General features: G+C 40.0%; 2 protein-coding genes across 7 annotated transcripts in view; one reads left to right on the top strand and one right to left on the bottom strand.

Annotated features, from left to right (window-relative positions):
- Nucleotides 1-8978, top strand: part of ITGB3BP (integrin subunit beta 3 binding protein) — a 78358-nt gene extending 69380 nt beyond the window's left edge. For all 4 annotated transcript variants that reach the window (XM_053392193.1, XM_053392189.1, XM_053392190.1 and 1 more), the window contains 2 exons: nt 3597-3650; nt 7207-8978. In XM_053392193.1, coding sequence (XP_053248168.1) covers nt 3597-3650; nt 7207-7269 — 117 coding nt within the window. In that variant the 3' untranslated portion in view covers nt 7270-8978. The remainder of the gene's footprint in view (nt 1-3596; nt 3651-7206) is intronic.
- Nucleotides 8979-12275: 3297 nt separating this feature from the next.
- The window catches only part of ALG6 (ALG6 alpha-1,3-glucosyltransferase), a 181869-nt gene continuing 178162 nt past the window's right edge, over nt 12276-15982 (bottom strand). For all 3 annotated transcript variants that reach the window (XM_053392195.1, XM_053392194.1, XM_053392196.1), the window contains 4 exons: nt 15752-15822; nt 13769-13837; nt 13443-13641; nt 12276-12823 (listed from right to left, as the gene is read on the bottom strand). In XM_053392195.1, coding sequence (XP_053248170.1) covers nt 12626-12823; nt 13443-13641; nt 13769-13837; nt 15752-15822 — 537 coding nt within the window. In that variant the 3' untranslated portion in view covers nt 12276-12625. The remainder of the gene's footprint in view (nt 12824-13442; nt 13642-13768; nt 13838-15751; nt 15823-15982) is intronic.

The following is a 15982-nucleotide window of genomic DNA, read 5'->3' on the forward strand; positions in this document are numbered from 1 at the left end:
CTGCAAAATAGGATACAAAGCTTAAACCAATTTGTGTCCCCGTTTGCAAAGGGGGGGGGCAGAAGGCCTAATCCACATACAGTGCATTGGACCCATTAAATACTGTTGCCACCCTGGACTTACTCGCAGACAAGTGTGTGTAAGATTGCAGCCTTGGTTTCCTCAAAGGCTGTGCCACTCTTGAGATTATTTTGTAAGAGACAAAGTTTTGGCTGTATTGATTTTTGTGCGGTGTTTTTGTGTTTTTGCTTCAGGTGAGACTTTAATCTGTCTAGTAGAGAGATACTACTTATTGTGAAGAAAAATGGTCAGAACTCAGTTATTCATTTGACCTACAAATACTGCACGATTAGATCTTTTTCTCATCTCAACAAAAAAAGCTTTGTTTCCCCTTGTGTCAATATGTGGCTGTAATTAGGGTGTGAATTTTAAAATACAGCCTTTGGCATGTTTAGCATCACAGGCTGGAGCTACAGGTGTGATAGATACTTGGGAGGCAAACTACAAACTTCTCCAATTATTTATTGTCCTATGTAGATGAAATATTAAGCTATTAACTTTGGTGGCAGACATAGAAATGCATATGAGACATATGACTATAAAGCTTCAGATATATATACACAACCAACCATACGGATGTGCACAAACACTCACTGACCTGTCAAACTGCATTCCTTATATGAAGGTCTACCATTCAGCCATTGTACATGAACTTTGATGCATTACTTTTACAATGTGTTTTTCTTGCAGATCTCTTCCTACAATGCTTTTTACAAAAAAAACCAAACCCTGACATTAGATATCAGGTGAAATGAAAACTATTAATTATATAAGTGTTATGTATAGTAATTTGTACATTACTATAAATACTCCTAAATATGTCTTCTTTGAGACGTACAATAGTTATTTTAAATAATAAAAAAGGAAAGGTGCATTGGTTTGGAGTCACTTAATAGCAATTACATTTTAAGAGGTGTAAATAACTTGCTATCCAGACATTACAAATATCCAGGTGCTCTGTATGTGCTGATGACAACAAAATTGAAAAGAAAGACTGCAATAATTCTGACTGGTTTTCTCTGCAGAAGATATTGATTATTTGTGTGTGGTGAGAGATTTGGAAAATTCAATTAAAGGAGTTGTGCAAAGGTTTCATAAATTTTCCTTATACAGCGTGTACACAGACACTGTTGCGTATTAAATCAATGCAGCACTTCACAATATATTTTCTTTGAAACATAAAAATAAATAACATTTAAACAGTTCTGCTTACTACAGAAACAAGTTTTATTTTCTGTGAAGCATTTAGTCATGTGCTATCACTGACTCATACACATTTGCCAGCTGTAACAAATTTTATAGACATTTTCTCCAGAGACATAGCTCATGTACTATGAATTTTTAAATGAGCAAATGGTGAAGAGGGGATGTCAGCAATATAAAAATTGATCAGTTAAAAGATAAAAGCATAAGTAAAGAGATTTGTATGGTAGTCTTAATAGGTTTTATTAAATAAAAATACTATAAAAGGACAGTAATGAATAGACTGAAGGTTTTAACTGTAGTTGAGGTGGAGAAAAATTATTCTGGCACATTTAAGAGAAGATTGGTTTTATATCACCAGACAGGTGGCCATTTTTTCCTCTCTCCCTCTCCACTTTAGAGCTGTTCATGGTTTAAAGCATTTAAACTTGCACACACATGCATAAAAGAGAGTAAACTTTCAACTAGATCATGACCTTTCACTGTGCTGGTGGATGGGTAGAGGAACAGAAGATTCTCCCCCACTTTGCACAAGCGGATTAGGGTAGTTCTATAGAAAGACTTGTGCAACTCCCCTTGACCTGGGCAGGTCTCTTGAAATTGAATGGCAAAGTTGGTTAAGGTCTCTACACATCACAGTTGATTCTGATTCAGCTCAGAGCCTGTGTGGTGCAGTGACCAGAATCTGTAAGAAGGGCTGTAGCTCAGTGGTAAGAGGGCAATCCTTAGCATGGCCAGGGTCCCAGGTTGAATCCCTGGCATCTGCAACTGGGGCTGGGAAAGAGTCCTGGCTGCTGGACAGTATTTACAACACTTACTTAGATGGACCAACGGTCTGACTTTGGTAAAAGGAGCTTCCTATGTAACCCCAAATCCCCACTGGGTATTGAACTCTATGAAAGACCCTGGAAAAGCCAGTATCTTGACTAACTTGTTGCGTTGTTGGAGAAAAGGCAAAATGGAATGGTAAGAAGCCCACTGTGGGGCCTGATACTGTTATAATAAACACAGGACAAGACATAGGAGATGTCTTCGGGGACTGGACCTTTGGTGGTGAGTCTCAGATCTCCTGCTTGTTCCTATACACGCGCATACACACACATTATATATATATATATATAGGATCGTTGACTTTGCAGTGTGCACATCCCATAAGCAAAGTAGTGTTCCCCAGCACCACCATCTTCATTCTCCAGGGATGATGTTGCTGTTTAGTCATGTCCGACTCTTCGTGACTTCATGGACCAGAGCACGCCAGGCACTCCTGTCTTCCACTGCTTCCTGCAGTTTGGTCAAACTCATGTTAGTAGCTTCAAGAACACTGTCCAACCATCTCGTCCTCTGTCGTCCCCTTCTCCTTGTGCCCTCAATCTTTCCCAACATCAGGGTCTTTTCCAGAGACTCTTCTCTTCTCATGAGGTGGCCAAAGTAGTGGAGCCTCAGCTTCAGGATCTGTCCTTCCAGTGAGCACTCAGGGCTGATTTCCTTCAGAATGGATAGGTTTGGTCTTTTTGCAGTCCATGGGACTCTCAAGAGTCTCCTCCAGCACCATAATTCAAAAGCATCAATTCTTCTGCGATCAGCCTTCTTTATGGTCCAGCTCTCACTTCCATACATCACTACTGGGAAAACCATAGCTTTAACTATACGGGCCTTTGTCGGCAAGGTGATGTCTCTGCTTTTTAAGATGCTGTCTAGGTTTGTCATTGCTTTTCTCCCAAGAAGCAATCTCCAGGGATACCTATACATATAAATTAGCTTGTGTCATGGGCCTCAGCCACAGGGCCGTTAAAGTAGCAAGCATCAAGTCCCCCCAATCTTATGTCCTTCAAATGCCTTGGACCTTGTAAGCTCTCATGATCTCCGATTATGGCCTGTACTAGCTGGGGATTATAGGGGTTGTCGTCCAGAACATCTGTTGAGCACCATGTTGGGGTAAGGCTGACCTAGCAACATGCCTGACAAAAGTAGCTTTCTGATGGTCAGCACAAGATTGAGTTGATGGTAGGCTTGGAGTTCTTTCTTACCTCAGTTTTTGCCAAATCCTAAGAGCTTGAAGTTCTAACAACCCACTGAAACCTTTTGGGTAAGCCTCTGTTTTTGCCACTATTGTTAAGATAGAATCTTCAACATTTGCTTTAACTTCGTGTTTAAAAGCATTTTGTGTTCCACAAGATGAATGCATCCCAATGAAAACAGTGGGCCCAACTACCTGTTAGATTGTGTCCAGTGACTATGTTAGATTTTTCATTTTCTATACTGTAAGTATAAACTGCAATATATAATTGTATTGGTTTTCTTGTTATGTGAAAAAAATGTTCTTTGTTTTACAGACTATCTCCAACCTGCCAACAGCTTTGAGTACCTTAAGTCCCTCATCAACTGAGGTGAGGAGATCTTCATGTTTAAAAGACAGGACTGAAATCTGTAATTGAAAGTACAGTTAAAATATATGTGTTTATTGGAAACTTTTTGAGGAATGGTAGATTTGTGGGACTTAATTTCTAGCACCCCTTGATTAATAACTCATAATGGGAGGGCTATTTTCACTGGTGTTCACTTAATTTGAATGTAAATGACTCTGAGAGTTAATTATTAATATTTTCTCTGCAAACTGATGATTCTTTAATTCCCAAAATGTGTATTAATCAATATGCTGGGCTAGTTCAGACATAATGTCTTTCAAAAGGCATTACTTAGCACACATGTGTAAGTTTATATGTCAGAATGTTTTCCAAAACAGTTTTTTGTTTGTGTTTTCATTCATCCAAAGAAATATTTGCTGGGATGATACCACATGAAGTGCGTTCTATTTTTGGCACGGCATCAAAGCAAACTTAGCAAGTATTTGAACCATTTTTGTTTCTTGCTAGCTCAGGAAAATCTAGTTTACTTGAGAGCTCATGAGATGTAATTTTACAATTGCTCAAAATAGGATGACTTCCAACTTTGACGAGGTTCCCTTGCACAAAGGCAAAATTTACTCTGAAGCTCTACTAAAATCATGTTGTTTTAATTGCCATTTTTCTCCAGGAATATGTGTGCTGAATCACGAGATGAGACAAGTTTCTCACTTTCGAGTACTGGCATTTCCAAAGCCCAGCTCATCTTAAAACATGCAGTATATGTGCAGTGGGACATGAACACGATGCCCTCCTCCAAGGACCACCCCACATTCATAAGCTGGATGTGACAAAATGGTGTTAATGCACCATTTAAATTGAGTAGGTCTGATTTGTGTGATCTACTCTTTCCCCAACTATTTGAGCAGGAAAAACTATTGCATCAGCTGGGTCTGCATATACTGAACTCTCCTCCTGTAGACCTTTTCATTCCAGCATTGTATGCAACATGTGGCCCAGAGGATGGGTTGTGGGGGGCAGCAAGATCCTGTTCCTCGACTTAAAGTAGACAAGGAATGTGTGGTTAGGACACAAGTTCCCAGACAAACAAAATTAAATTATCTTGCTGCACAGAGCTATTCCATAGCATAATTTTTAGAAGAATGCCATCCTTTCTGAAACATAATGAAGATATTCCAGGTCTTGCCTTGTAGGCAAACATTAAGTTCATTGAGCCTGTCCAATATGTCAGCCAAGAACCCTAATCAAAGCTAGAAAATGTTTGTCAAGGAAATGACAAGTCCATCAAAATGGATGGCTCTTGTTTCTGAGTTTACAGACTCCTACAGATTGTCACTTTTTATAAAATCTGCAGTTTTTCACACATGTGGTAAGAACTACATTAGCTTCATTTAAATTTGTTTTTTGTAGCTAGTACCTGGTCCTTTACCCATTCCACATGGCCAGCGTTGTGTCTTATAGTAGCTTGGATGTCATCTCTTCCAAACACCTTCATTATATTATTAGCTGAACGAGAAGTTTTGAAAAAAGAATTGTTAGCAGTTCTTAATGTCAGTCAGTGATAAAATAAGGACTCCTGCTCAATCTCAGGTGACCCAGTGTAGCAAACATAAGCCATCCCTTGTGCATCCCTGGTGCTGTTTGCATTGTTATACACACACAGTGCAAAAAAGGGTCTTGGGTTCTGAGCATCAACTGCCATATTGGCAGTTGGTATTGGACAGTAAAGACTTAGCTGTATGGTATACTGCAGGTGCTATTTTTATTGCTGCAAAGCACCACAATTTTTTTGCTGAGGGAACAGACATGGCTGCTTTATTCTTGCCACAGTACAAAAGACACCATCATGCCTCAAATAATCTAGAAGATGGAAATAAACTCCACTGAAATTAGTGAGGCTTACTTCTGAATATGTGTGCAATGAATTGTGCTGTTACAGAACTCCCTTTAAAAAAAAGAAGTTGATTGCAGGATATCTTTTACCAAATGGCATTTTAATTAATGATTGCTCAATTATTTTAATCAATGGTTTCATGCTATCATGATAGGATGGCAATTTTGCCTATAGACAAAGATGTGGCTGTTCTTTTGAAATCAGAATATGAATCCTCACCTCTTGCCAAACAGGCAGCTCTTTTGTTGCCCTTCCAGCTTTCTCCCACTCAGATTCCTGTTTCTGGCCTTCTCCTCTACCCCCTTATTCCTGTTTCCCACCTTCTCTAAGTTCTAACCCTCATTTACTAAACTGCTGCTAACCTTGGCCAACTAACCATTTATATCAACTTGGGTCTCCAGCTGTTTTTGGACTACAACTCCCATCGTCCCTAGCTAGCAGGACCAGTGGTCAGGGATAATGGGAATTTTAGTCAAAAAACAGCTGGAGACCTAAGTTTTGGAAGCCCTGATCTAGAGTCCACTCTCCTAAGCCAGCTCCTACGCCCACCAGTCTTCTTGGTTCATAATTTCAAAAGTTCAGGGAGGTTTGAGAGAGTAGAGTGTCTCTCTGCAAGATACAGCAAGCAGAAGAACCCAGCTGTTGAAAGACCTATCAGTTTAGAATCCCATCCCTCTGATTGGACCTATGACATGTACCTCCAGGTGAATGGAGGTGACTTGCAGAAAGATCCAGGGGTTGCCGCTCCTGCAACACTGCTTAGGTGACACTGCAGGTTTGCAGTAGCAGCCATGCTCCTCCAAGGGAAACGTTGGCGCTATGGCAGGCGGCAAGAATGTGAAAAGCAGTGCATTAATATGGTTTCTTGCCTGTCTCCATGGCATAAAATGCACCAAGGAAGCTCCAAACATAGCGAGCACAGCAATAGACTTTCTAGCATCTGTCACAAGCATCTAAAAGTAACTTGTGCTTATGTGTAGCATTTCCCCTCCCCACCCGCCTCCTGAGGTGCTACATGCACATTGAGGGCATGCACAGTCTCCTTTCGATGCTTGCTAATGGACACCACCCTGTAGGAAGCTCATGCCAGGAAAGCAAGCTGAAGTCTTAAGACTTGGTCGATGGAAGCCAAAATTGTAGCCAACGCAGCTGGCATAATCAGTTGATGAACTGCCAGTTACACAAAAAGCTCTTGCATGCCTCTTAATTAGAAAAATCACCTCCGGTTATTCCAGAGCAGCTAGGAAAGAAACAGGAGTTTGCTGAAAGGTAGTCACAAAACAGAGAACATATTCAAACCCAAGGATGCTATGTAATATGTCTAAGTTTATACTTCTTTATTCTAATCCTTTATATCCCTCCTTTCAGGAAACAAATCCTTTGTAGGTCAAAGCTTTCTAAACTGGCTTTTGGTAATAGCAACCAGAATCAATGTATTTGGGGATTTTCATGAAATATGTCCCTTGAAATATTAAGCTGACACATGAGGTTGCCCCATGTTAAATTGTGAACTAAAATAATACTGGGAAGCATTTGTATTTTAACATCCAGGATGCTTTCAAGGAAGTGGGGTATTTTGTTTTCTAGGTGTTCTGTATATACACAGGAAACCACAAATAGTGTGTTCAAAGGGCAACATGGATGCCAAAATTGTTGTTTATTTTAATCATTTTTTAACCTACACAGGCCATATCTGAAGAATATATTCTGCTTGGCTGCAAGATTCTACAACTGCCTGATCCTACTTAAAAGGTTGAAAAGAAACGCCTGTAAATCTATCTCCCCAGCAAATACCAGCTAAGGATTGCTCAGTGCACTAGGCAGGTGCACATCTAGATACAGTTTCTTGCGTCTAATTTAAACTTTACAATCTGCACAACCAGATAATCTCAATGTAAATAATACACTTCTCCATAGCTCTTTTATGCAAATGGGTAACGACACAAGCTGAATTTCTGCACCAGGCCCCTATGCTTGCCCTACCTTGGTAAAAGGCCTCTGTGAGTTTTCCCCTCATGTTTTGGGAAGAAGAGCTGTGCTTAAGGATGGACACTATTTCCCAGGCCTTCAAACAAACTGTAAATTTCACAGTAATGATATGCTCCATGCTTTCTCTGAAGGAGTGCCAGTTTGACCACAAACAATGAAGACTGCTTGCCAATATGCGGGGCATTGTTTATGCAACTTATCAGCACACCCAAAAGGAAGCAATTTTCCATCTATCTTTGGCTCGCTACCATCGTTTTGCTAGCAAAACCGTATGTGCCTCACATGCAACATTTGCAATGCCTTATTAGTTACTTTGGTTTACAAAAGCACCACATAACTTTAGTTTTGCACTGCTAGCAAAGCTATCAGTATGTTCTCCTGCTTTGTGGTGCCTGAACTTATGCTGCAAAATCATTAAAAAGCAACACCATAGAGATTAATGTTTCTTTGCAATAGTACCTGCAGGGACAGGAATCAGTAAAACCTATCCTAGCATGTACTGAGATCCACAAATGATATCATGTTTCAGTCAAAATAAATGGTAACTATGCTGGAATGTTTAGAGGGCCAAGTACATCTTTAATGACTTTTTAACATAAAGATTATTTTTAATGGAAATTTAGGTGGTGGTGAGGCTGAGGCATGTACCTTCTCAGATGACTGACACTGAAATGCCAGCTTCACCATTTTGAGTGTAAGCAAAGAGTGGAGCCTTAAAAATGTGCTTGCTCATCTATTCTGTATATATACCCTTTATGATGGTTTGAAGACACTACATAGGGAGGTTTTCCTTCTTGCTTTGCACTGGGTCCCCTTCTGATCCCCCGAAAGCTGCTCTTGAAAGTTAGAAGGCTGTATACAACAGGTTTGGGAACTGCTGAAGGGGTGGGAGACAAACAGGTAGAAATTGTGGAGCCCTTGCTCCCGGTGTGGAATGTAAGTGCCTTCTGCCCATGCAAGAAGCTTTTTGCAACCAAGCAGACAGTAATAAGTTGTTTGGCATGTACCAATTTCAAAACTGAAGTTGTCAACTATAATTGGGTCACAATTCTTTTTATAGAATAAAACTTTTGAAAGATAATTTGGCATTGACAAATTGTTTTAAAAAAGTGATTTGCTTAGACATTTCAGTGTAAAGAGTATAGGTTTTAGGTTACGGTTCAAAGTATTTCACTGCTATCAGTGCTAGTTACTTCAAATATATGCATATGCTTTTAAGCAGGAAAAGGTTGAGGGACTTTTTCTTCTCAAGATGCAATTGCTAGTCAGTTTCACTTACACAGTTTGAGGGACTTTATTGGGGCAACATCATTGCTGCCTCTTCATTTGTTTGCGGCATCATAACTCAGTCCCAAGCATGTTTACTTACAAGTAAGTTCTACTGATTTCCTTGGGACTTGTAGGCTCCTTCCCTTGTAGGCTTCTTCGGAATTGCAGCCTGAGGCTATTAAAGTACTGCTTCTCAGCCACTTGTACTAAGCTTTTTCTCTTTTCAGAAACAGCTGGGTCTGTTAAGAACCATTTCCTAGTTCTACATAAGGTAGATCAGATAACTCGCACTTTATCACCCTTGAAGGCCATCTGAAGGACAAAGAAAAGAGATACACATAAAACTAATGTTTTTCTATGCTGGGGAATACTTGCTCTGGGCTTCTGACGACTACAAGCAGAAGAAATGGCTAATGGAAATGTGAGATCAGTGCTCTGTCAGCAAGAGCGACTGTTTCACACTCTCCTTCCCTGAGTGATTTTTGCAGTGCTTCAACATCTTAGAAATATTTTGCCAAACTGTACTTGGGACGCGGGTAGTGCTGTGGTCTAAACCACAGAGCCTAGGGCTTGCCAATCGGAAGGTCGGTGGTTCGAATCCCCGTGACGGGGTGAGCTCCCATTGCTCTGTCCCTGCTCCTGCCAACCTAGCAGTTCGAAAGCACATCAAAGTGCAAGTAGATAAATAGGTACCGTTCCGGTGGGAAGGTAAACGGCATTGCTGCACGCTGCTCTGGTTTGCCAGAAGCGGCTTAGTCATGCTGGCCACATGACCCAGAAGCTGTACACCGGCTCCCTCGGCCAAAAAAGCGAGATGAGCGCCACAACCCCAGAATCGTTCACGACTGGACTTAACTGTCAGGGGTCCTTTACTTTACTTTTTTAACAAATTAATGAAGTAAATGAAAACCCACACAATCCTCATTTTGGAGCAGGTCAGTTGCTGATAGCACTCTGATAGCACTCTAGAGACTGAATATGCCCGCTTTTCCCCATCTGCGGCTTTAGACACAGGTGAGGCTGGCACTAGGCCCAAGTTGCTCCATACTTTGAATTGGCTCTCCAGTGGTTGCGGTACCTATGCCTCTTGGGAGGAATAACTGCTATGAGAAAGGAGTAAAGTTAAGCTTGGTAGTATTTAATAAGGGAAATGTGGAAGTGATCCATAGATAGATAGCCCTTTCATATGTGGAGGCTAGGAGACTTAGTTTGGTCAGAACCAAGTATACACATTCAGAGTTAACGTTAAATGCATTACTTCTGGCAAATGTGCCACCATAGACACTAGTGGGTCATAAAAATTGTGTCCTGGGTTTTTTAGACTCATGTATTTTCTGAAACCAAAAGGGTGCATTGGTTGCCAGATGTGGGGGGGGGGGGGAATCACCTCTCATACCACACTAATAGCTTTAAGAATGGGGTAAAAACAGACTATTGTTAATGTCATCATTCAGTAAAACATTGGGTTGGAACCAGACAACAGTTTGGAAAATTGAGATTTCCTACCTGGTCCATGAAACATCACCAAGCAATTCCCCTTACATAGCCCTGAGAATCCTAGAGGATAGTATGGGAACTGTTGCGATGAAGTGGGGAGGTTCTTCCAACTATCCTGACACACCAGTTCCCGCTGGTGCAAGGCATCTCTGAATCCAACTCCCGGCTGAGGATTTAACTTTCATTACTATGTGTGACAAGGCTGCACATTCAGCACATGCTATCCTCTTCCGTTCACAATAAATAAATCCAAATTGCATAGGGACGCTGGGCCTCCACTCCAGGGGAAATTGCACACACCAGTGGGTTTCTTTGCACACATATCTGAGCAACAAGCCATCCAACAGATGGTCAACAGTGAAGGAAGTTTGGCTGGATTTGGGGCACACCCAAAAGAGAGGCAATTGCACCGTCCAGGCTGACAGAGCCAACCATCTGTTTGGTATAATCGTTGATCCAATATTGGGAACCAGGAGTGCTTGATATAGACTGACAGGAACTAAACAAACATTTTATGCATGCAGTTTCTTTTAGCACACTGGACCTTTGTTGGATTGATATACAAAACTTTAAAGAATACAGTTTGAAAGTGTGTACGTGTTTGTATACTTGAGACTTAGAAGGCTCACTTGGTGTAGGAAAAATACAAGTTTCATTGGTGTGAGATATCATTCCCTTTAATACAATAAATTATGTATTACTGCTTTGTGGCAACTTTACTTTTAATAATCTTCACATTCCAGCACAATGTTTTAATTTCAAGTCCCCATGATTGAACCTATGTTCTCAGCTTCTGTTCATTTTCATAGAGCTTAGCAGGGCCATTAGAAAAATAGAGGGGAAGGACATCATTAGCATTTGTTTGCATAATAGATTGTAACTGTGCATGCAGAATTTTGGTTTCCTGGCACAATATACTAGGCAGCTTGAGCTTTGTAAAGAGCTATATTCAGATTATGTTGCATTTTGTATGGCAGCAAACCAAACCATGTACTTGCAAACTGAAAATCTGTATCAGAAATATGTAGTACCACTTTATCCCATTTTGAGGGCTTTGTCTTATGGCTGTACATGTTTTCAGAACAGCAGAAAGGAATAAATTTGGGTGGAGCTGACATGCAATAGAAGCATGTGATGATAAGTGTATATTGTCTTGTTGAATAAGGTGCTAAAATATGGCAACATATCAAATTAAATCAGAGGCTAGTTGAATTTTGTATTTAAAATGAATACTCAAAGTCAATGTGTATTGAATGTCAGACTTTGGCTAGGAACAATGAACTGATTGTTCATGTCCATGATGAAGATGTGTCCTATACAGCAGAAATGTCAAGTCTTCATAAGTGGCTGCTAGAAATTGGTCTAATTCTTTATACGCCATGTATACTTTTGTCAGTGCAGGCAGATGGCATGGAGACAACCATCAAGCACCAAAGAATTCCAAATGGATTTGAATTCTTGCAATAACTTAATTTTTAAAAACCCAACAATATTTGAGTTGCAGGCTATTAAATATCAAGACTGTTACAAGAGAGTCCCACAGAAAAAGGACTTCGCACAATTTGAGTTCTTAGTGATCTGCTGCATTAGAATTATAAAATTAGAATCTATATGACTAAAATGCTATTTTGGCTATAAAATTTGCATATTGCTGGGAGGTTTGCATGTTGATGTACATTAAAAATAATGTTGGCCACAACAGCGCCTTGGAACTCTTGTTATGGACTTTTAGCTAGTATAAAGGTTAATACTGAAATAAGACTGTCATGGAAGCATGAACCATGACACTGAGTCATGAATATTAGTTCAGTGGCCTTGATGATTTTAAGCATATCATAGAGAATAGTGAAATATTGTACAAGGCAGCTTAATGTATGTAATCAAATAGGCTAGAAGAGACAGCATTTAGTAGCAACAGACAAGATACGCCATAAAATATGGTTCTGCATCCCCAACACATTTCATTTGAAGTGCATTAAACTGAAACTCATACTATTAAATTAATTTGGAAATTTTATTCAAAATAAGCCAGTAAAGGTGGCCAAAATATTACTTAATTGTTTTCAAGGTACCAGTAGCTTTCCATCTTCAACAAATAATCAAGTATGATGTTTCCCTTTTATTGCATACAAAGAGTCCATTTCAAACCTCCCTTAATAATGGCTATTCACATTCCTGAAACAGCACAAATTGACATGTAAACATTTTTGTGTGGCTTTCCCCAGCAAATACATAAAATAAGAAAGCAATTTATACCTCACATTACATATGATTTAAGACATAGTTCTATGAAAATATTAAAAGGTTTCCCCTCGCTTTAGTCATTAGTTTTGCGGGTTGGCACTTTGACCTAATTGGTTTTTTTCTGATTTCGGCTATCTCTTGATTCCCATATTGCAATGACATTAAAATATAGCAAGAAGAATAGAAAGTGCAAGCAGGATACAGCAGAGACAGCTAGAGGAAATAAATCTGGTAGCCTTTGTGGAGGATCCAATGTAGCACTCATTAAAGTCAGGATGCCCATCAGAGTTATTGAGACAAGGAACTGAAAGGAGAGAGAAAAGGTACACTGGTTATCACTGATTTACAATGTCCAATAAGTCGTTTCATTGCTTAGGTGCTCTGTTTTCATCATCCTTATGGAAGATATTTCAGAAAATACAATGTGTCTCTAACATGACATCTTATGTACCAATTGCCAGGGTTGATGCAAACATGGTCATGTTGTCCATATTAGGATGCTGAACCTAACCATAGTTTAGTGTGAGGTGAACAAGCCCAAATGAGCTGGATCAAACTTCCTATTCACATCCTTCCCTCTCCTCTTTTCTTGATGCTTGTTTCAACGTTAACCACAGTTGGTTGATTTGAACATAATAGCCAAACTGCAGGGTTGTTGTTTTTAAGTGCAATCCAAGGCATGCTGCAGCTTCTTCATGCCACACTAAAAGTGTCAGATGCTGCCCCAGATAACTGCTTAAAATGTTCCAGCAGTTTTCTCCACCAGCAGCATCTGCACACAGTGGGAATCATGGCAGCGGTGTGACTGGGGACCTTGGCAACTAGACAGTAGCTTATGTTTAAAACACATAAACAAAAGGAAAGCATCTACCCCTTAGACAAATCAGTGCACAAAAGACAAGGTTTTTGTAAGAGTTACTTACTGAACTCCTAATAACCTTTGAGAATGTTCTGAACCATGGCATGCATCGCCTAATGGAAGTGGGGAAAAGCTTTAGCTGCATATCGTCTTCAGAAGTATTTTCAAATATTGAGAAAGAAGTTGCACACACTGTGAGAAAGGCCAGTGTTGTCACAATATATGGCAGGAGCAGGCCATCCTTCAGGAGAAGGGGGAGCATGCTGTGGAGAAAGAGACAAGTTAGTTCATGCCCTATCATGGTTATTTGCCCAACAATATATAAGGGGGTGGGGAGTCCTCAATAAACTCAAGTTAGAATTATTTAGAAATACTAATATTCCAACTCACCTGAAGGTTGAAACGAGTAGAAACCATGTAGACATAAAAGGAATTTCATGTATAACTAAGCAGACGGGTCTATGGGGGAAAGCAAATAAAACCTACATAAACATTGTCAAGGTAACATTTCAATTAGTTGATAGCGGAGCTGCTGCATCATACATTATTTTTTTATTTTAACGAAAGTGATGCAAAACAACAGTAAGGGGCATTTATTTAGAATACAGACCACAAGCACATTAATACACAATACATAACAATAATGGCCAAACAGCCCATTAGGGCAACAGAGTAAAATAAATTGCACATGGAGATTATTTATGCACCTTCCTATGGGGGTAAGTGAAATGTTAACACCACTTACTATTCTTACAATCATGCATATATAGCAACAGAAAATCCAAATGGTGAGTGCCACCAGAACTGTAACCAAAACAAGGCCACTGAGAAACCAAGATAAAGGTATTAGCAATATTTAGTAAGGGGAGAGCTAAGTATGCACAGTAGCTACTGAATGTGGGATGTCGGGATGAGGCATTGGCAAAGGAACCAAAGCAAACTATAGTGAGCCTAGAAAATGGAAGAAAGCTTGGCTGGCTGGCATATTCAATACTGTCACCCCACACTTCAACATTCTATTGCAAGTCCCACTCTTTGCTACTACTTGACTCATTTTTAACACAGGAAGGTGCCTTATACCAAGTCAGACCATGAGGCCCATCTTGCTTAGTAATGTCAATGCTGACGGGCTCCAGTGTTTCTGGCAAGAGCCTTTTCCACCTCTAACTGGAGAGACCAGGAATTGAACCAGGGACATACTGCATGCAGACGTGTTCCATCATTCAGCCATATCCCTTTCCTTGTCAATCAGAGCAATTCTGACAGACAAGCAAATACAGTGGTACCTTGGTTTACAACCATAATCTGTTCCGGAGGTCCGTTTGTAAACCAAAATAGGTTGTAAACCAAGGCGCGCTTTCGCTAATGGGGCCTCCCCCCAAAAATTGTTCGTAATCCCCCCAAAATGGGTTGCAATAAAAAAAAAAGTTGCAAACCAGGACACACACTTCCGGGTTTGACGAGTTTATAATCCAAAATGTATGCAAACCAAGGTACCACTGTATCTGAAAGTAGTTAACTGAAGGGAATGATAATGACGCTCACATAAAGGTGACCTAGAGAAAGACATACTAACAACATTTCTGTTTCAAAACAAGCCAGCTTTAAAATCATGGTTTCTGAAGCTGGCTGGTTTAACTACAGTTTGTGGGTCTGGATAAAACAAGACAATTTCCAAAGAAGCTGGAAAGTAAATACTAGAAACATCCTTCCAGCTATGTAGGAGGAAAGGAGTAGCGTGCAAGCCTGAGTCTTGCTCAGATTCATTTCAGCTGAAGCGTGTAGCACTACACCATGGTTTAACATTCTGGGCAAACAGACCTACAGGTGCAAAAACTGCTCTTTGCTCCCAAGTAAATCCCAAGTAAATGTCAGATTTGACATTACTGTGATATAGGAACCTGGTTCTACGGTTCCTGCTGAGCATGTGACTTCAATGCATGTTCAGCATCTTGTGAACTTGGCAAAAACCATCTCTGAAGCATGTGGATCAATTTTAGAGCTGTTACTTTTTCCACCTCCCCACACTTTTCCCAGTTCCCAGGTCTACTTCTTACATGATGGGTGTAAAAAGAAAAGAGGATGGAAGACAACAATGCATTCTAAAACATTTAGCTTTTCAAAAATAACACATAGAAGGCACCTCCTTTGGCTAGGCATACTAAATACACTTTCATGCACCCTGGGCAAAGGGAATAATGTTGTTTTGTTGAACCAATTCTCTTGTGCTTCGGCACATTCAAGATTTACCCGTGCTGGAGCCCTATTCTAAATCAGATCCCATGATCCACTTCATCAGATGTGCTGTTTATTTACTTCCCATTTCAACAGATAATGATGCAATATATTTTTAAAGCAGAAAATACAACTTACATTGAAACTAGAAGAATAGATTTTTCATGCACTTGGAATGAGAACAGGAAGAAGGATAATGCACAGCTAACCTGTTAAAAACAAAGTTAGCAAGTGTTAACACAGAGGCAACAAGTACTGTTTATATTTCCATCGACAGGAACATGTAGAGGATGCTTTTGCTATTCAGGAACAGCTTATATGTATCCATAGAAGCAGGCTTTCCCAACAAGTTGCAGTATAAAAACAACA

This window comes from Podarcis raffonei, chromosome 6 (assembly GCF_027172205.1).
Source record: "Podarcis raffonei isolate rPodRaf1 chromosome 6, rPodRaf1.pri, whole genome shotgun sequence".
NCBI lineage: Eukaryota > Metazoa > Chordata > Lepidosauria > Squamata > Lacertidae > Podarcis > Podarcis raffonei.